At 49.2% G+C, this 22048-nt stretch overlaps 1 protein-coding gene across 1 annotated transcript; it reads left to right on the top strand.

Annotated features, from left to right (window-relative positions):
• Positions 1-5036: 5036 nt before the first annotated feature.
• GDF2 (growth differentiation factor 2) lies at positions 5037-8869 on the top strand. The gene is made up of 2 exons (XM_007093165.3): positions 5037-5382; positions 7928-8869. The coding sequence occupies exons 1-2, from the start codon at positions 5037-5039 to the stop codon at positions 8866-8868; spliced, it is 1287 nt and encodes a 428-aa protein (XP_007093227.2). The 3' UTR covers position 8869.
• The last annotated feature ends 13179 nt before the right edge of the window (positions 8870-22048 follow it).

Genomic DNA, 22048 nt, shown 5'->3' with positions numbered 1-22048 from the left:
AGGCAGGGGAAATAAACACAGCGATAGAAAGATCAGACCTTGTACAGACAAGAGCAATAATGAGTATTTCTTGAGCACTTACCATGTGCCAGGCTCTGTGCTAAAGGTACGCAGTGTTCCTGAGGAGCACCCAGCATCTGTGGATCCCTCCGGCCCTCTCCCTGAACACACAGAGTGGTACCAAGTAGGATTCCCAAGCATGGGCCCTGGACCATCTGTGGGTAAGAGGCAGCTACCCCTGTACCTTCCAGAAGCCTTCCAGAAGACTAACGTCCAGACCCTGTAGGGTGGCTCATCAAAACATGGAGAAAATATAGTCCAGCGCAGCTAGCAAAGCAAATTCACATTTTTTTTTGTTCATCAAATTACTAAAGACTAGAAAAAACTACCGCTGAGAGGTGGTAAGACAGGTACTCCTAGGCTCTGCTAATGTAAGTGAATATTGAAAGAGCATTTCAGGAAAGCAACTTGCGATGTTTACCCAGAGCTTTGAAGACGTTTGCCTACACTTTGATTTGGACATCCCTCTTCCGATGAACCGCCTGAAGATAAAATGTAGACTATACCAGAGTGCCTTGCAACATTATCATAATAAATAGCCCAATTGTCCTACAGTTGGAGACTATTGGATACATTAGGATATGTCCATACCATTGAATAGTCTTCAGTCATTAAAAATGAAGTATGTGGTGGCTCAGCCAAGTAAGGGTCTGACTCTTGATTTCAGCTCAGGTCATGATTTCACAGTTGGTGGGACTGACTGCATGGAGCTTACTTGGGATTCTCTCTCTGCCCCTCCCTCACCTCTCAAAATAAATAAGTAAACATTTTTAAAAAAATGAATTTTTGAAAAATTTTCATGGCATGTGAAGATACTTGTACCATCCTTTAGTAGCGGCTTCTGGTGACCAGATCTAACCCCCTCTGGGGGAATTATTTCAATCTTTCATTCCTTGCTGCCAGCAGCATCACCCCCACCTAAGCCAATCAGGGCATTAGATTCCCCTCGTTCGCAATGATTGGCTAAGGCATGGGCAGATGACCCAATCAGGACCAAGAAGCCACCAAGAGACTAACTGGGACTTCCAGTTGGGCTTTTTCTCCCTTCCCCTCCTTTTTCCCTCCTCCCCAGGATGCAGACCTGTTGCTGTCAACTTGCCAAAACAGAGAGGCAGAGGGTGAAGACCACACAGTGGAAGGCAGCTCTAACATTATTACAACTTTGCCTAGACTCTAGACCAGACTGTGCTAAGTCAAAGCTTCCCTGGACTTTGCAGCTTTCGTTAGCTGTAATCCATGTTGTTTAAACCTGTTTCGTTTAACAGTCTGTAGTCTACAAGAAAAGGAACTCTAAATGATATACTTTTTTAAATTCCTTTTTCAAATTGTGGCAAAAGATACATATCCTAAAATTTACCATTGGCAGCTGCGTGGTATTTGGTACATTCACATTATTATGTAACCAACAGCACCATCCCTCCTCAGAACCCTTTTCATCTTGCAAAACTGGAACTCCGTACCCAATAGTCAATAACGTCCCAGTGCCCCTCCACCCAGCCCCTGGCAACCACCATGCTACTTTCTGTCTCTATGCATTTGGCTGTGAGTGCAGTCAGGCAACATTTGTCCTTTTGTGACTGGCTTGCTTCCTTCGGCATGTCTTAAAGTTTCATCCACATTGTGGCATGTGCCAGAATTCCCTTCCTTTTTAAGGCTGAATAATATTCCATCATATGTGTGTACCACGTTTTCTTTATCCATTCCTCCACCAGGGAACACTAGGATTGCTTCAACCCTTTTGGCTATTGTGAATAATGCTGCTATGAATGAACGTAGGCGTACAAATATCTCTTCGAGACCTTGCTTTCCATTCTTTTGGGTATATACACAAAAGTGGAATTGCTGGGCCATATGGTACCCTATTTGGGGGAGGAGAAAACTGGGAGAAGAAGGGTAAATACTATCTTCTGTGGTTCAATTAAGGCAGCCTGAGGCCTGACTGGTGGCAGGAGAGGGAGGGGGTCCTTTTGCATGAGGATCCCTGCATCTGTTGGGAAAGACAGAATGAGACCCAAACCTTGTTCCCTAAGGCACAGAGTTAGGGGGATCTGTCCAGCTGGACCAAGGATCATTTGCACAAAAAGGTAACAAGGTCTCTGAATTCACACCACCTTGAGGAAAGTGGGAGTCGGAGCTGGTGACCCAGGCTCCCTACAAGAACCTAGAGATCTGTGTGAGAGCAGAATGGGATCAGAATGTGGCCATGGACAGCTTCTTCTCTCACCCCAGCCACCTGCCTTCTGAAAAATGGTAAGCCGGGGAGTGTGCTTGAGAAGTCTGTTATCTTGGTGCCCAAAAGAGGACATCACGGAGATCTGGGCAGAAACTTGAACCAGCCAGGGCATCCCAGCAGCTGTGCTCAAGCAGGTCTTAGATGTGTGGGACCCACCCCCAACAACAAAACCAGGTGTCATTGAGAAGCCACAGCAGCTGGGACCTGCTAGGAGCCCTTTCTCCCCAACCACTTCTGGCATTAAGAGGCTGGACTGATACCATCTACCTCCACCTCATTTGAACTAAATAAACCTATAGCACACTTGGACAATGTAGGCAATGGATCAGACTTCCTGATAACATGGATCAGGAGGCCTGATACAATTAGTTAAAAACAACAAACGACATATGGATATATTGATACCCTGAGTCTGTTGGGCAGAGCATTCCAGAAATACACAGCCATGTTGCTTTGCACCCCTCTGGGGGCATCATCCACATTACGGTCTATGTGACCATTGCCTCCAGGCAGGGCTCATGTGCGACCTCCATGGGCACATGTGGTGACCCCATATGTAAACAGGTCCACAGTCCTTTATTTGAGATCCCAAATTCAAAACTATCAGAAAACCTGAAGCTCCTTTTAACTCCTTTCCTGGCAAAACTTGATCTGAATGGATATGTATGTTTCTATTTGTGTCACTGCAGAAATGTTAATGTATTTGGTTATAAGGTATTATCTCCAACCCCATTGGGATAGTACGGTATATGTGCCATACCGAATTACCAAAATCTGAAAATCTCAGAATCTCAAAACACTCCTTGCCGAAAGGGTTGTAGATAGAGGATTGTGGAGCTGCATATCCTCTATTTCAAAATATTAACTGTGGGCATCACTGGTCGGGGAGACGTTTGGTCATTTTTATTTCCTTCTTCATGTTTTGCATTCCCCCAATAATCTGCACTACGTACCACTGGGATAATCAGAAAATAAAACCTACCATGCTTTTAAGAAAACATCAGGTAGCAGCCCCTTACGCTCCCCTGACCCACATTCAGGCCACACCCGTGTGTCCTTTGGCTCCGCCTCTTGAATGGGACCTGATTCTGGGCTACCTCCAGGAACTGGAGCACCATGGGGGACGCCTGGCTCACTTCCCAGCTCCTCCCAGGCCTTCTTTGCTGCAGCTCCATTTTCAGGCTCCATACCCCGTCATCCTTTCCCCGCCCCAGGGAGTTCTTGCACTGAGCTGGCTCAACGCCCAGCGTGCTTCCTGCCCCCTCTCGAGAGCAGCACTTCTGAAGCTGCACCCCTTCCCGTCCACCCTCCTTTGACAGTGTCCCCAGAGGATGGGGACAGCAAGTTCTGTTCAGGCCCGGCAACTCTGAGGCTCTTGGTTTCACCCTGCCCCCATTAGGGGTGGGAAGAACACTGGGCACACACTGGGATCTCTGACCTCCGCCAGCTGGCCTGCCGAGGCCCCTCCTACGTCTTCCTGAAGCTACTCAGCTCAGTGCTACCTCTCCCCAGGAGTCCTGCCAGCATGGAAAAACTTCGTGTTCAAATACCCCTCAGTATAGGCCCCCAAGATTGTTAACTATCCCCATTCCTTACCTTGGTCAATGCCACACATAATGGAAATGAACAGAGCCTACGTGTGGGCACGATGCTCTTACAATTACACAGACCCTGGGACCTTGGCCTCCTGGGGCCAGGGGGATATCTCCTGGGCATATGCTGGTCTCAGGGCTTCCCTGCCTCCCTTCCTGTCCCCAGACTGCACACTTCTGCTGGCTGACGAGTGTGGCCCAATTGACATGAGCAAGGAGCCCCCCAAGCCCAGGCACAGAGCGCTTCTGGGGCTTGGGCAACAGGTCTCAGGGTGGGTGTAGTGTCCCCGGAGGGCAGGCCGGGGAAGCACAGGGAAGTAGCAGCCAGAATGTGGCCACCCAACAGATGGTGCCATGATGTTTAGCATAGAATCATCTTAGATTCCTCACAATTCTTTTCTGGACCCCAGGGTCGTAGAGGTGATGTGACACTAGTGGGTGGTATATGAGGGAGCCAGGGTTTGAACCCTCCTCTCAGAGGTCCAAAGCCTCCATCCTCCCTGATCCCTAATGTTCAGGGATCTCACTTGACAGACGACAACGCGGACACCGGGCTCTCCAGACACACACACAGGCACACATGTGCTCTGTAAGGAGCCGGCCTCCCACTGACCCTGGGGCACCCCGCTCGGCCACCCACCCCACCCACCACTTCTCTTGTGGAAGTCTTCTGGGAGTTTTGTGTTGTTTCTATATTTGGAGGACTTTTTGGTCTTCTCTGTTTCCCGAATTGTTTCTGTGGCCCCGGAGATGGAGCCTGGGTCACCCTGTCTCTAGATTCTTCTGAACGGAGCTGGCAAGGAAATGAGAGAGGATCCTAATTAGGGGGGCGATAACCCCACGGAGAAGTTCAGATTCTCTGCAGCAGGCCGTGGGCTTCCCACAAGCCCTGCGTGTTTGTCAGATGTTTATAGAGCCTTCATTAACGGAGAGCTCACTTAGATAAGAGGTGGGAGCGCAGCATCGAGGGCCAGATAAGAGCGCGCGGAGGCCACTCCGGGGACTGCGGCTGAGAGCCTGTGAGCCGGCCGGTGGTTCCGTGCAGAGGCAAGAAAATGCGGGCGCGCTCCTTTTGGGCTCCTCCCCGCGCCCGCTAACACCCCCGGCGGCCGCCCGCAGTCTCCTGTCCAGGGCGACAGCGCCGTCCCAAGATGTGCTGCGGGGCGCTATGGGTGGCCCTGCCCGTGCTCTCCCTGCTGGCCTGCTCCGCGCAGGGGAAGCCGCTGGAGAGCCGGGGGCGCGCGCCCGCGGGGGGAGACGCCCACCGCTTGCTAGGGGGGCCCGGAGGCGAGCGGGAGGGAGGCACCTTCGACCTGAGGATGTTTCTGGAGAACATGAAGGTGGATTTCCTGCGCAGCCTCAACCTGAGCGGGGTCCCTTCCCAGGACAAAACCCGAGCGGAGCCACCGCAGTACATGATCGACCTGTACAACAGATACACCACCGACAAGTCGACCACCCCCGCATCCAACATCGTGCGCAGCTTCAGCGTGGAAGGTAGAGTCGGCTCCACCAGGGCACCCCGGGGGGACTCAGGGGTCACGGCTGCACTGCCCAGTACGGTGGCCACTGGACCCACGAGGCTCTTTGCGTTTCTATTTAAATAAATTAAAATGAAATAAAATTAATAACTTAGTTCACTGTCTTCAATGCAAGAGCTCAATGGTCATGTGTGGCTAATGGCTACCTTATAGGACAGTGCCGAGTGTGAAACGGGTCCCGTCCATCGCTGCAGAAAGTCCTACTGGACAGCTCTGCTGTGGAAGGTTCTCCCTCCCTGGGCCCGGTGCCACGTTTAACACATTAGGTGCCCCCGAATGCCAGCTCCCTTTCTTCCATCCCTTCTCCTCTTCCCCTTCCTTTATGGCCCCCTTCCTACTTTGAAACAGACAATTTACTTAGCCTCACCCAAGTGGTGTCTTTTTTAACTCTGAAAGAATGGCTATTTCTCTCCCACCAAAAAGTATCTACAAGTCTGATCAATTTTTGTGAGAGAAACATCAGAAGACAGCTTTCTTATTTTCTAAATACAAAATGATTTGCCTGCTTTAATAGGACTGGAAGATAACAAACATCGACTTAGGGCTTGTGCCCACTAATGGCCGTGACATAGGTGAGATGATCTTGTGAGCAGGGAAGGAAGCCAAGGCTTGCAGATGCTGAGGGAACTTACCCGGGTCACACAGTGGTTTGGCAGCTGCATTCTGACCCAGGCCCCACCTGCCTACAAAGCTCAGGCTTTTCCTGCCTCTGCTGTTTCTCCGAACAGCCAAGCACTTGCGGCCTCTCTCCTCCAGGACTTGACCCCTGCCGACCCCTAACAGGCCTTGCCCAGGACCATGGTAGGCCAGACGTGCCCGCCTGCAGAGCTCATGCCCAGTCTAAAGGACGTGAGAGTCATGATACATGCCCAGCAGTGCTGCGTTTTCTGATTGCCCCAAAGAAGAAGAATAATCTAGATTTCATGTGAACTTGCCTGATTTTTAAAATATTGGCTTCATTTTAAAAACTACAATGTGCGGGTCACCCAGATGCTGCCAGCACCTCACCGTCCCCATGGGACGTGCCTGTAACCTGCGCTTTAGGAGAAGGCTGAGCTTCTTCGGCTGAATCTCATCACCAAATCCCAGAATCTGGGAGTCCAGCATTTGGAGCCATCTCTGTTACCATCCCCTCCCCCGCCCAGCATTGTCCATGCCCCCAAAACGAGTGTTCTGACTCGATCCCACCCCTGCCTGTGGCCAGCACTCCTGTGGAGGGCAGGTATGCTTCCGTTTACAGATGGTCCACCTGCAGCTCAGGTAGGGAGGGTGTTTGTTTTCTAGATGTGTGATGTGGTTCCACAGCCATCTTCAAAGCATGCCACAATAAGAGCACGGTAGGGCACTGATGCTCATAGAGCCCGTTCGCTCTTCACATACGTTCTGCGGGAGCTAGAATGGCACATCCACATTGGGTGAGGGGCTACATGCTTTGAGGGGGGAACGCGTGTTGGGGAGGAGGGTCTGGGAAGGAGGCAAAAGATTGATTATCAGCTGTGAGGCAGGGACTGTGTCCGTAAGTTCCATGTGCCCTCTTGTGGAAGCCTCACACCAACCTTGGAAGGCAGGTAAGATGAGCCCCATTCTACAGATGAAGAAACGGAGGCCCAGAGAGACGCGGGGCTCCTCCAAGGTCACAAGCCTAGGAAAGGGCAAGGTCTGGATTAGCACTTTGGCCTGTCAGACACCGCTGGATATCACCGCAGCATGCTGTGGTCTCATGTTTGTGACTGAGCCACGGCATAATAGAGGTGTCCTGATGGCTGTGCATCAGCCAGGAGAGGTTGGAAACGGACACCATTGTGTAGCTAAAAGGCAAGCCCTGTTTTTGCCTACCATAACACAGCAGTGGAGGCTAATATGTTTTCTTTTTTCCTCAAACATAAAAAAATCCACTTCAACTTTGCTCAGAAATTACAATTCTGAATGATTTCTATACTATTTAAACGCTGAGATTTTTAACATTGTCTTGATGTTGGAAATTCACCGCCCCCTCCCAGGGTGTCTCCTTTAACATTATACACTCAGGATCTGCACTCTGAGGCTGACAATGTGCTTTGCTATGTTATTTGTTCTTTTTTTTTTTTTTTTTTTAAGTGAAGAGCTTTACAGGATGTGTTCGCTTGGCAGTTAAACATTCTAAATACCAGTCTCCACATCTGTAAAAGTGGAATAATAATTAGACCTTTGCAGGGTTAGTGAGAAAAGCAAAGTGAAATATAGAAGGCAAAGCTAGTAGTGCAAGGCTGGGCACTGACTAGATGCTTACTAAAGAGTTGGACCCATGAACTCCAATGCAAGGCCTCTCCTGCCTCTGGTTTTCTTTGGAAGATCCTAAATGTAACTTTGAAAATTCTCTTCTACATTAAGGGCTTAGGTGAAACCCAATAAAGGTTTGGTAGAATCGGTCAATGTCATCTTGGGTGCCCTTTGACACGAGCCATGAGTCTGTTTTGGTGTGATGAAAGATGCCCATCGCTGACTGTGTGCCTGCATTTCAGATGCTGTCTCTCTTGCTGCCACGGAAGACTTTCCCTTCCAGAAGCACATCTTGCTCTTCAACATCTCCATTCCCAGGCATGAGCAGATCACCAGGGCCGAGCTCCGACTCTATGCCTCCTGTCAAAACCACGGAGATTCTTCACATGAGTTGAAAGGCAACATGGCCATTTATGATGTTCTGGATGGAGCAGATGCCTGGGATGCTTCTACAGGAACCAAGACATTCCTGGTGTCCCAGGACATTCGGGATGAGGGCTGGGAGACCTTTGAGGTCTCCAGTGCTGTGAAGCGGTGGGTCAGAGCAGACTCCACCAAGAGCAAGAATAAACTGGAAGTGACTGTGGAGAGTCACAGGAAGGGCTGTGACAAGCTGGATATCAGTGTCCCCCCAGGCCCCAAAAACCTGCCCTTCTTTGTCGTCTTCTCCAATGACCGCAGCAATGGGACCAAAGAGACCAGGCTGGAGCTCAGGGAGATGATTGGCCATGAACAGGAGAGTGTGCTCAAGAAGTTGTCCAAGAATGGTCCGGCAGAAGCAGGGGACAACAAGGATGAGGATGGGGAAGGTCACAAGGCCACAGGGTCATCTTTAGCCAGACGGAAGAGAAGTGCCGGGGCCAACAACCACTGTCAGAAGACCTCCCTGAGGGTGAACTTTGAGGACATCGGCTGGGACAGCTGGATCATTGCACCCAAGGAGTATGATGCGTATGAATGTAAAGGGGGCTGCTTCTTCCCCCTGGCTGATGACGTGACCCCCACGAAGCACGCCATTGTGCAGACCCTGGTGCATCTCAAGTTCCCCATGAAAGTGGGCAAGGCCTGCTGCGTGCCCACCAAACTGAGCCCCATCTCCATCCTCTACAAGGATGACATGGGGGTCCCCACCCTCAAGTACCACTACGAAGGGATGAGCGTGGCTGAGTGTGGGTGCAGGTAGTGCCGGCCTGCAGGCAGGGGGAGACAGGGTAGAGGGGTCCTGCTGAGAGGTCCTGTGTCCCTCTGGGCATGACAGGGACTAAGTCTGTCTGCATGCCAGCCTGAAGAAGGAAAGGAAGCTGCCACATCCTAGAGGTAAAAGCCTGCCCACGCATACACCACGGGGTCCAGCTTCAGGGGAAGACAATAGCAAGCGGCTGGGGGTGAGAGCTTAGGAGAAGAGGAAAGCCTAGAAGGATTGTTGGGGTGCTAGGGGAGACAACCAAAAGGGGAGAGTAGAAAAATAATCCAGAGCCAGCAGAAAAGAACAAAAGGGAGGCAGAGGAGTACAGACAGATGGGGCAGAGATTTATGGAGACAAGAAGGACGGGGTGCATTCCAGTAACTTCAGGGCGTGAAGGGGACAGGGACAGCTATGTGCTCTACACCCATCACTTCACAGATTCCCACAACCCAGTGAGATGGGTGTGACGAGTCCCAGCTTACACATGCAGAAACCAAAATGCAGTTCAAGTAACACCGGTCAAAGGCATGATTCCAACCCATAGGTCTCCATCGGTCTGTCGGCCACCAAAGCCCAGGAGCTTCTCAAATATCCCATCAAAGTTTATCAGGTCACCTTTCAGCTGAAGAACAATTAGATGCCGGGAGGCAGGCATTGAGGGGCAAGCTGGGCTCAGCCCTGGCCAGTACCCACCCAGATGACTGGGTTGCTTGGAGCGTCCGGAGCACATTCTGACTGCTGGTGCCTGTGTTGTATCAGTGGCCCAGTGCTTTTTAAGATGACCCTTGAGCCACTAAACACTACCCCCAAAACCATCTGCAGGATGGAAAGAGGGCATGACAGAAGCCCTCGGGTAGTAGCTTGTACCACGGCTGCAGGTGCTTGGACCCAGTGGCACGATGCTTGCACAGCCAGCGGTTCACACGGGGCCACCGGCTGCCCGTAAACTCAGACTCTGAGATGGTTTGGGAGGAGCAGGCACAATTTACCCCAAGGGATGGGGCAGCCTACGGCCCGCATCTCTGCAGTTAATTTACTCAGCATAACCAGCTCACCAGCAGAACACATCTGTGGGCTGCCCTCCCACAAGGACTCCGTGGGAGACAGGACCTGGATTTGCATTTGTTGGAATAAATGCGCTCTTGCTTTGGTATTTGCAATGTCCCTATTTTTACTCCTCGGTGACATGTGTTCAAGTGATGATGTCCAGCCTTCCTGGGGGAGGGTTCCCAGCCACTGAAGAACTCAGGTCCTTAGTGGCCACATCCAGCTCTGCCTGCACCTGCCGGCTTCCTCGAGCAGTGTGTGTTCAGCTCTGTCCTGGGCTTGGGCCTCAGGACTGGACTCAGCCCCATTGACCCCAAGACGGGACAGAGTTTCCATTTCTTCTGAATTTCATTCTCTTCTCTGACTCTAGAGGCCACACATGGAATGGGGTGGAGTGAGGAAGAGTCTAGAGGTAGTGAAGATTCCACTCCATGGCCCTTCTGACCGCTGGCCAGAGCAGAGCCTATAAGAGGCCTAGAGAGGCCCAGGCCATTCCCACTGGTTGAAGCTCTCAGTATATTTTTTTAAAAAGTGATTTGCGCCAAATGTTTACAAGGAACTAATGAAGAGCTTTAACATAATGCAAATTAATTAATTTAAATACAATTAATTACTGGAGTTACAGAAAGTACTAATTCCTGGTACGACAACGTTGCTCAACCATAAAGATGGATGAGGAACATCTTTTAGTCCTGGTGGTGTATTCTGTGCCTGCATCAAAGTTTCACTTGGAAATAAAGTCAAATGTCTAAACTGTGGACTTTTCCTGAATCTGAGACCTGGGTTTGATGACTCCTCAATGCCATACCCTCACCACCCCTCCCCACAGGCCCTTCTTTCCCTAGGTGGGGGGCAGAGGAGAAGGGCATGGAGACAGAGTTGCTACGGTGGCAAGTGGACAGGTGTGGGCAGCGTCTCTGTCTGCAGGGAGAGTGGACGTGTCCATATAAGGGCATGTGTGTGGGTATGTGAGAAAGCAGATGTTTGCAAGTGGGCAGCAGTTAGCCCCATGCCGTCCCTCACTTCCCCCATGTCAGGGGAGGGAGGTCTGGGCCATGAGTCACCCCTGCCCAGCGGCCTGGGCCCTGCTCCACTATTCCAGCATCGGCTCCCAGTTTGTGCCCGCTCAGATGCCAAGCTCCAGCCCACTCCCAGGTCCACTCCCTGGCGATGCCCTCAGCCGGCTGCCTGGCCACCTCACTTCCAGCTGCAGAGCCCAAGTCGCCATCCGTGAAGGCTTGACTCTAGTGGCACCCCTTTTGTCCCCTCTCTTGATGCTCCGGCTCTGATCTTCCTGCTCAGAAGAGCACTACAGTGCTTCCGTCTCGTAGGTCTTTTGGGCTCGGCGTGGGGACCTGCTCACCTCTTGTCTGAGGTGTCTTGTCACCACATGTGCCACCAAGTCTTCAGGAGGCAAGGTCTGAGAGCCTCTGACCTCAGTCACTCTCAGAGGGCTGCCGTGGGCTGTGGCTCAGGACAAACTGACTTGGACGGATGTGCAGGGAAAAGAACTTGCAAGGAGTGCCCCCAAGAAATGCTGTCTGCCTTCCACCTCCCTGGGTTATTCTTCCCACCAGATTCCCCAAAGCTTTCTTCACCCCCGGCCAGAGAACAAAATGCAACAGCGCCATCCTCTGGACACTCCGTTATGCGGACAGTTAGCCCTCTGCCTAATGACCAGCACCCTTAGTACTGCATTTTTAACGTGTCCTAAAGCGCATTCATTTTTGTCGTATCTGGGTGGTGAATTACCGCTACCACACGTATGAAGAAGCTGAAACCCAGTGAGATGACCAGTTGCAGGGCTGACGGGCCATCCCCTGTTCCTCGTGTGACCTACTCTCCGGGCAAAGAGCAAGAGGAGAGAGAGGTTCAGGGATGTCAAGCAGAAAGCCACAGGCAGACACAGAGAGACAGAGAGATGGGGGTGGCGTGGAGAGGCCAGAAGAAGAGCCAGGGAGGAAGGCTGGGGGGCTCCTGGAGGACCAGGCAGGGCTGGGGACTTGTACTTAGTGGCTCAAGCAATAACCTCAGAATAAATGACATTTTCATCCTGACTTTTGCAAATGAAGAAGACTTTTGCAAATGTGGAAGCACTTGGAAGCCTCACACTTTACTCAGAGCCACTAGCCAGGAACTGCTAAAGCCAGGATTTGAACCCTGGTTGTGACGCTAAGCCCAAATTCGCTCTGTTGCCCTGACCTCTGTCCTAACGACCTTCTCTACAGTGAAGGTCATGGTCACGTTAGCAGGAAGAAGCAAAGACAAAGCCTGTGCTCTCCTGGGCAAGTGCCACCTTCTGTGCCCTTCTTGGCCACTTCCTCTCTGGTGCTACTTGTGCAGAGACCTCTGGTCAGCCAGGCACCGATGGACTGGAGAAGGTGGAGAAGGACACACTTGTCCACTGTGATTAACATTCTATCGACTGGGTCACGAAATGATAGAGTAGGCACTTAGTTAGACAGGAGCTGGAGGCAAGGACAGTGATAAGTAGATTACACATTAGAAACCTGGGGGCACAATATCCTGACTTTGTGGCCTCCAAGACCCCTCAACATCCTGACCTCTTGGCTCCAGCATCCTGGGGCTGACAGACCAAGAGCCACAGGGGTAGCACATATGTTCTCCTCTTCCACCTCTGCCCCAGGGTAGCCCCTAGACTCACCATAATGCATTCACATTGCAGCTTTAGCCCCCTGCCATGGGGGAAGGCTGCCATGCTGGTTCAAGTACAAACCTTGGAGGGGTAAAAACTCCCTCTCCCACCCTGTGGGAGGAGTTTCCCAAAAGATTGGAAGCAGACTCCATCAGAGACCACCCTGTCTGTGACCTGAGACCCAGCTCACAAAAGCCTCAGGGCAGTGGCCACCTCTAGGCCTGCCAGCTCTCCCACCTTGGAAGTGTACTTTCACTTTTACAAACTGCTTCGAGCTACTTCCCTTCTGGCTGTCTTTATTCCAGGGTGGATCCCCACGATTCCTGGGGAATCCAAGAATCAATACCTCCGTTCACACAATGCAGACTCTCCTACCTGTAACAGAAACACCGTGGCTTGTACCTCTTCCGGAATTCTATCAAAATTGGGAGAAAGCAGGAATCCTTGAGTCAATCCTTCCTTGCAACTTTCTCTTTCCAAGCCCAACTGAATTCCCATATGAGCAGAGCCAACACAGGCGGGTGTGGGAGGTCACATCCCTCTGAACTCAGAAACTCTTTTCCTCGTATATACAAGGGTGTGGTTCCATATATAGCTCATCTGACCAGCTCTCTCTGTCCTGGACATCAGTTCCTCTGCAGGGCATAGTGAGGAATCCAGGGCAAGCCCACCTGGGTGGGTGCAGTCTGCAGCAGGCTCCAGGCATTAGCTATGATGGCACTAAGCGACATGAGGAGAGGCCCCTGCCAGCCTCTTCCCCGCAGGGAACCTGCACTCACCCCACTCTAGAATGCACACAGGCATCCCTATGGCCTGGGCAATAGCATGGGACCTGCCTGATTTAATGTTCTGCTGTTGCAATCTCGAAATTCACAATAATTTTTGAACAAGGGTCCTGCATTTCCATTCTGCTTTTGGCCTCACACACTGGTGTAGCTGATCCTGAATGCATGTGTGCGCTTGGTTTCCCAAGTCCCAGGGACACCCTGGAGGCTGCTTCAGACCTTCACATTGATGTGATTCTGATGTGCCAGGGAGTCTGAGCTTTGCTGCTGAGAGCTTGCCTCAGGGTCCGAGTGAAAGGACCAGCCCTACCCCCTTCTCCCTGGTGCCTGCAGAGGGGGCCCAGAGGCGTCTCCAGTGTGTGATCAAAGGCTTTCAAAGGCAAGCCTATTATATCCATATGGCAGCTCCTTGGGGAGCCAAGGTTGCTGAGAAAGTTTGGAACAGCCTGACACGAAGGGGTGCGGCTTTTCCCAGACTTGCCTTCACGTGGGGACGGGTGACTATACCCAAAGCAGGCAGCCCTGCACACAGGTGGCTTACATTGGATCAGACTGAATGAAACTTCCAGAAATTCTTTATTTTTCAAATCAGGCAGAAGTCTAACACCATGGGCCTCAGCTTCCCAGAACACTTCCCACTTAGGACTGCCCCTCTTCCAAGCAGCCTGTCTCATGAGTGGGCAGTTCCGGTTCTCAGAAAGATATGCCTGAGCAAGGGCCCGAGTCTGCCTCTCTGTAGCTCCCTCCCGTGAGTGTTTGTTCCTGCTCATGGGTCCCTGCAGTCCAGGAGAGCCCTGCCATGCCAGCCATCTGCATAGGGGCTGAGGGGCTTTGCCGCGTATGGCCAGCATGGGCCTATGAGGGGTCAGCAGCCTTCTCCAATCGGGATCAAGTAAACAGACTAAGGGCAAGCAAGTATTGTTTACAACAGCCAAGTGCAGTTCAAACATCTCCTCCTTTTTAATGAAATGATGGACATCACAGGTAACAGGATTTTCTTCTTTATAAGGTCCATACTGGGCAAAATAAAATACACTATTCAAAAGGATTTTGAACCATTATAGTTTTAGGACCCAAGTCCTTGGCTCCTTCTCAGTTTGTTCCCCACCTACGGACCTGGGAGTTCTCAGCAGAAGCCCCTCAGCCAGGCATGCCTATTGATGCTGTGACATCCATGAAGGGAGCCAACCTTGCCGACCTCGATCTGGGACCTGTCGACTTTGGGCCCAGCTGCAGCCCCCGTGTCCAGAATCTGGCCAGACCATCATGCCCTCCGATCATGCCTCTCCTGGTCTGGTCTTTCTCTTTTCTGCTTCGCAGACTCCTGGTTTTGGACACCAGTGCCTAGCACCTGCCCACCACAGACCCACGCACGATGCCCATTTTCTCATTCCTCTCTGGTTTTGACATTGGTCCTCACTCTCAGATATGATTTACGGCAAGTTCTTTGTCCCTTCACATGGGTGGTGATGCCCCACCTTCTGCCTGCTCGGTGGGACCCATACCAGCTGCCCACCTAACTCCCTGACAGGAAAGCACCTCCCATCAACAAGATGTAGAAGCCGGGGCCAGCTGGGCAAATGCCAGGTACACACACATACCCTCTCAGGAAGAAATGTAACCTGAGAAGCACTGGAGGGTCACCTCCAGAAGGAACCCAAGAAATGGCTGTGCTCCTGAGTCCCCAACCTGGGGTCTCTGGGCCTCCTCATGGAGGTCTCTTTTAGCTAACTGCAGTACCAAAATGGACCCCAAATCACATAAGCGTTCCCTCTCTTCCTCCTTTCCCCACTTTTTTAGGGAGGAAGAGCCTTTGAGGCCTGTCTGGGTTGTTCTGTGCTGATGTAGGTAACAGGTAGAGCTAAAAACATAAAAGGGGCCTATAGAGCTGGACAGTGAGTATATGATTTCTGTGACCTTCTCAGGACCCCAATGTCACGCTCACATTCTGGAGGCCGTGCCTGACCCCACCTCCCGGAGCCTTTGAGGTCTTCCATGTCAGTGTTGGAGTCTCCTTCCTTTGCTGGACAAGGCCCCAGTCAGGTGGCCGCTCCCGGAGCTGGCATGTGGGTACAGGAGGTCTGCCCAGGACCCCATGACGGAACAGTATAGTGTCTCGGTGTCACCAGGAGAAGCTGTCACATACACATACAGAACAGCAGCTTGACCTCCTTCTGCAGCTTGGTCCTTTGAAGAGGTGTTGAAAAAACATGGCAAGACTCTAACAACATATTTGACCAAGACTTCCTCTCTTGGAAATTGTGAACTAGCATCAGTGAGCAGTGTGCCGTGTGGGAACCTACTGACAGATATGTGCCACACAAATCACAGAAAGCAATGGAAACTGAGAATAAGCTGAAACAAGCGTATGTCCCAACTTACCAGCTAAATCCCAAACACATGTCCAGCAGCAAAAGCCCAGCTGTCCCTACGGGTGGGGCCCTGGGGCCACCCACCAATCCAGGATCCTGGATGGGAAGGGCCTGTGAGAGTTATTACCCTACGCAGCCTTTCTAGGGGCAATCCTGGGCCTTCCTAATACACAGAATGGATGAAGTACAGCATATTGGCTACACTAGAAAAAAATTTATGGGTCTGAAAATGCTGACACAGGCAGACTAGCCATCTCCCAGCCCCCCAGGGGGGTTCCCACGTTAGAAGTTTCTTGTCCTACAGACCACCCAGGGAATGCAAGTCCATAACACTGGTAGTCTTCTCCATGAAGATCCATCAAGCATTCTTTCTTCAGACTATGAATTTGCTCACCAGATCTGCAAAAATACCTTCCAGCTGCAGACAACAACGACCATTGTTCTTATTAATTGTGTTGCCATTAAGGCAGAATGTGAGCTGCTTTTAAATTCTTCACTTCCTATGTTCTGCCTCTGATCACTTTTGTCTTTCCCTCTTGCAGGGTTTGCATTAAACGTCATTTGTTTGGAGAAATTGAAATTAGATGTAAAAAGACATGAGATTTGGAGGAAGCACACGACATCACCGAGGAGACAGCAGCAGCCAGGGCTGATGGAAGATGGAAAGGCAGAGGGGTCCTTTGGAGAGACAGACCCCGGACTTCAGTGAGGCCCCCTGCACAGGACCCAGAGGACACAGGGCATAGGAGCTGTGGCATCACTTAACAAGATCTCAAGCCTGGCTCAGCCCTGTGGTGGGTTGGACATGGACCCCAGGACCTATGAGTATGACCATATATGGCACAGAGGGACTATCACTTTACTGGCAAAAGATGTGATGAAGGATTTCAAGAGGAGGGCCATACTCTGGGTTATCCAGGTGGGCACTGAATGCAATCACATGTATTCTCACGAGAGAGGGAAGAGGGCAGACAGAAGAGGAGGAGTGGGGGGTGACCACAGAGACAGAGACTGGAATGGTGCAGTCACCAGAAGTCAGAAAAGGTGAAGAACACATTGTCTCCTAGAGGCCCAGAGGGACTGTGGCCCTCTCAACACCTTCATCTCTGGCTTCTAGCCTCCAGAACTGAAAAGGAGTAAATTTCAGTTGTTTTAAGCCACTCAGTTTGTGGTCATTTGTTACAGGAGCCACAGAAAAGCAATACAGTGTGTGGCCCTGCTCTGGTGGCTTTGCATGCCGGACTTGTGTGGACTAGCTTCCTGCTTGTTCTTAGGCCACGCAGTCAGTCTGTCGGGCAGAGTGTGCTCCTAAGCAAGGAGCGTATGCTCAGAAGCACAGTGTGATCTCGTGCACACAAATGTGAGCACACAAATACACACAAGTATCTGTGTGCACACACGTGCATACCCATGTACACACACATACACGCACAAAACCAGCAGAGATGGGCCGTCCTTACTAGTTAGGCTAGGCCATGCACTGGGCCGAACCCCTGAATTGCCGAGTCCTGGGGAGACAGGGTAACACAGTACATTGTTAAGAGCTGAGGATAGAAGATGATGAAGCAAACTCTCACAGGATCACCAAAGAGGAGAGGCCATTCTAACGCAAGTGCGGTTCTTGGAGGCCTTGGCAGAACAGATGGAGGAGTGAGCCCAAGCCATTCTGGACATCTGGAGAAAGAGAGCTGAGGAAATCTAAGTCTGACTTCATTTGGTGAGAAGTAGGGCACCGTTGGGGCTAAAAATTCAGGGCCAGTGGAATGAGGAATTTAGGTTTTAGAGAAATTCAAGTCACTTGCAGTATGTGTGTATTTGTGGTCGATGAAACTGTTCTTTCTGGAACCTGTTTGCAGAGTACTCAAGTGTTCTCTGAGCCTAGACTGTTCTCAGAACAAACAGAAAGGCCTCGTGTGGATGTGAGGGCTGAATGACTTTTTGGAGCTCGTTTTCAGTTCAAGTTCTCACTCAGCTACTTACTGTGCCCTTGGAGAAGACTTTTGACCTCTCCAGGACTCAGTGTTTTCACCTATAAAATGGGAACAATATCACAATATCAACAATGACGGTTAATTTTATGTCAACAAAGCTTGGTGCCAAGCTGTTTGGCCAAACACTAGTCTAGATATTGCTGGAAGGTATTTGTGAATGTGATTAACATTTACTATCAGTTGACTTTAATTAAAGCAGATTACCCTGTATAATGTGGGTGGGACTCATCCAATGAGTTGAAGGCCTTAAGAGGAAAGACTGAGGTTTCCTGATGAAGAAGAAGTTCTGCCTCAGGACTTCAACATAGAAACTCTGCCTGGGTTTCCAGCCTGCAGGGGCCAGCACTACAAATTCCAGACTTGTCATCCTGCACAATTGATTGCCTGAGACAATTTCTTAAAAATAAATCATCTCTCTCCCTCCCTCTCTCTCTCTCTCTACACACACACACACACACACACACACACACATCTTGTTCCTTGGGTCCACTACTGAAGATCAAATGAGGAAGTGATGGGAAAACAGGACTTCCACAAGCAAAAGAAAGAAGTTGTACCCCTACCTTACATCATATACAAAGATTAACTCAAAATGGATCAAAGACATAATAAATATAGGAGCTAAAACTATAAAACTCTTGAAGAATACCGAAAGATACATCTTCATGGCCGTGGATTTGGCAAAGGATTCTTAGGTATGACACCAAAAGCAAGAGCAACAGAAGAAAAACCAGGTAAACTGGACATAATTAAAAAATTAAAAATTTTTGTGCTTCAAAGGACACCATCAAGAAAGTGAAAAGATAACCCGCAGAATAGGAGGGACTATTTGCAAATCATATATCTGATAAGGGACTTGTACCTAAAACATGTGAAAAGTGCTCATAATTCGATAATACAAGGACAACTGTCCTAATTTAAAAATGAGGCAAAGGACTCAAAGAGACATTTCACTAAAGAAGTTGTACAAATAGCCAATAAGCATATGAAAAAATAGCGGGCATTGTTACTCACTAAAGAAATGCAAATCAAAGCTACTTCACACTCACTAGGATGGCTAGTATCAAAAAGCCAGATGAGAATGAGTGTTGACGATGAGGATGGGGAGAAATCAAAACCCTCACATGTTGCTGGCAGGAAGGTAAAATGGTGCAGCTGCTTTGGAAAACAGTTTGGCGGTTCCTCAAGAAGGTAAACAGAGAATTACCTCATGACCCAGCAATTCTACTCCCAGACATACCTCCGCCCCAACCCATGGGCAAAAGACCTAAACAGATTTTTCATCATAGAATATATACAAATGGCCAATAAATATATAAAAAGATGCTCAACACCATTAGTCATCAAGGAAATGTCAGCTAAAATCACAATGAGGAACCACTCTATACCTATTAGAACGGCTAAAATCAAAAAGTCTGACCATACATACCAATTGTTGGCATTGATGTGAAGGAATTAGAAGGCTCATACGCTGCTGGTATAAGTTTCAGTTTTGGAAAACAGGTTATTTCTTAAAATGCTAGACATATATTCTGTTCTAGTGAAAATAAACACATATACCCACACAGAGACTTCTACTTAAACAATCACTACGGCTGCATTTGTAACAGTTCTATAACTGAAGCAACCTGCGAGTCCATCAACCTGTGAGTGGATAAAAAATTGTGGTATACAGTGGACTACTACTCAGCAATGAAATAAATAAACGAATGGTGAACTCAGCAACATAGGCGAACCTCAAAATCATTATGCTGAGTAAAAGACAGGGAAAAAAAAAACAGTACACATACTATAATCCCATTTAAAGTCCTGGAAAATGAAAACTGACCCACAGTGGTGACAGAAGGCAAATGCAAGGGGGTGAGGGGTAAGTAACAAACAGGCATGAGGAAAAACAGAGGGAGAGGGAAATATACATGACCTTGATCTTGGTGATAGCTCCATGGGTGAATACACATGTCAAAACCAGACTGTATGCTTCAGATACAGGCAGTTCGATGTATGTTGATTATACATCAATTACATGGTTTAAAAAAAAAAACAGAAAAAATACACATTTATTAGATAATTTAAAAGTTACTGAAAATATGATAAAGAAAATATCATAAGTGCATGTGAACTTATGATAAGTGAACTTGAAGTGAACAAGTACACGTACTCGTTGATTCGTTGAGCCAAGGTTTGGACAGTTAGTCTACAGAAACAAGAAGCACTAGTCCTTGTGAACACATGTTGGAGAACGTTTATAACCATAGAAGCAAAAAACAGAAGCAAAAGATCAGTAAATTATCAAGGACTACGATGCAACCATTAAAAGGATGAACTTTATGTATAGGCTTCAACATTGAAGGTTGTTTCTGCTGTATGCTTAAGTAAGTAAAACGAGATACAAACTACTATGTGTATGCAGTATAGACACTATGTATACATAGGTAACACTAAACAAATGGACAGATGGATAAGCATCCATGGGTGAATGGACAATACATCTCCTGCATATGTGCTTCCATGTATGAACGCAGAGAAAGGTGAGGACAGCTACACATTAAACATTTATGTATGTATAATACATATTATTATTGGCTGGGTTAGAATGGCTTTGGAAAAAGATTGTTCACACATTTATGAATTCTTTAACTTGTAAAAAGCAGTATGTTTCACTCTTATTTTTTAAAGAGTAGAAAGAAAAAGGATTAAAATAAAGACAAGATTCAACGTGCTTTGAAATGCATCCAAAAAAAAATATGTTGGTTTGAGATTTAGGGAGAGAGTCAGAGAGATAGAGGTGAGATAATGAAAGGGTAATAAAATGTCAATGTTAGAATCTAAGTACATGGGTATTGGCTGTACTGCTTGAAAATGTCCATAAAGAACATCGAGGGGAAGATAAACATCAAACAATGGATGGATGGATGGATGGATGGATGGATGGATGGATAATAGACAGAGATAAGGCCTCTGCCCACAGCAAAAAGTGAATCTGTAATGTAACAGGTGATTTGCTCCTTCTTGGATTGCCCAGGCTCCAGGCATGTTCCATGTGACCATCCCAACAGCACATCTTCTGTGCTTCATCCCCCTTTTAATCTGACATTTGGATCGCTGCGGGTTGTGCTCTGGGGTGAACATTAAGCCCGAGCTTTTCTCAGGCATACAGATTCTCCAGACACACCGAGGCCAATGGAAGGTTTGGGGCCTCAGAAACATTCCATATGCCAGGGGCCCGAGGGCAATTTCTGCCTGCTGGGGTATCTCTCCCCACCCCCACAGGGGAGTTCTGATCATAGGCTGCCCCTCACCAACTTCTACTGAGTCCTCAGCTTCTCTGTTACACCTGCCAACACTGTTGCAACAATGCCAACTTTATCCTGTTTCCCTTCCAAGGAAGAAGAGGCACAGAGCAGTCATGTTACTTAATAAAGGTCTCTACCCTAGAAGGTAGTAGGGCTGGTCAGGGGAGAGGCTCCCAAGCTTGTACTCTTGACATCTCTGTCCACATGGCTGCTTGTGCAAGTGACAGGGAGGCAGGGGCTTCTGACTTCATCCCAACTCCAAAATCCAACCCAAGGTCACATGGGACTCTCGGTAGCCCCCTAGACTGATGGCTAGCAAGGACTGGATGGGAACGTGTGGAATTTCTCTCCTCCTGGATTTCACTGTGGACTTGTCTGAGGTACACTGTCCTTAGCTGACTGCCAAGTACTTATGTTCCCCCTCACCTGGGGACCAGAGAACATTCCTAGTTCCTGGACAGACTGGAGAACTTTGGGGACAGAATTTTCTCCCACACCCACAAGAGGACACATCACATCCCCTTGCAGGCACTAACTCTGCCCCCCTGATGACTTGAAATGGACCCTCATTTTGTTTTCCACATCCTCTGCGAGGTTCTGGGCCATCCCCACAAATCAGGGCCCAGCAACAGCTGCAGGAATCCCATCCTGAGGCTGCATTTTAAGGAATGTCCAGGAGAAGCACCTTCCCCAAAGAAGGACCTTTTCCTGATTGTCTTTATCCTCTGTACTTCCTGGTCCAGAGGCTTTGCCTGAGCTCACGCAATGACAGAGAAGTGCCCTCAGAGGCCCAGGATGGCATACTCTGAGACGTCATTCCCCAAGTTGGGGCCAGAGTGAAAGGCCCAATCTTCCCAGTAGGGACTAAGGAGGCCTTATTGTTATAATAAATCAGCCTCACCTCATTGGCTGCAAATAGTGGAGTGATGTGACCATATGTCACTTGGGCATTAAACAAATCCTAATGAGCTAAAAACATGTTTGTTTTAGCTAATTGACCTCTTTGGCTTTCATAAACCACTTGGTAAACATC

This window comes from Panthera tigris, chromosome D2, assembly GCF_018350195.1.
Source record: "Panthera tigris isolate Pti1 chromosome D2, P.tigris_Pti1_mat1.1, whole genome shotgun sequence".
In the NCBI taxonomy this organism is placed as follows: Eukaryota; Metazoa; Chordata; class Mammalia; order Carnivora; family Felidae; genus Panthera; species Panthera tigris.
The sequence above is the reverse complement of the archived record's forward strand: the minus strand, read 5'-3'. Positions and strand labels throughout refer to the sequence as shown.

What these genes read in the sequence shown, in the direction of transcription:
- GDF2 (XM_007093165.3), top strand. Translation starts at nt 5,037, where the DNA reads ATGTGCTGCGGGGCGCTATGGGTGGCCCTGCCCGTGCTCTCCCTGCTG. An exon ending in GCGCAGCTTCAGCGTGGAAG is followed by an intron (nt 5,383 to 7,927) that starts GTAGAGTCGGCT and finishes CCTGCATTTCAG; the next exon opens with ATGCTGTCTCTCTTGCTGCC.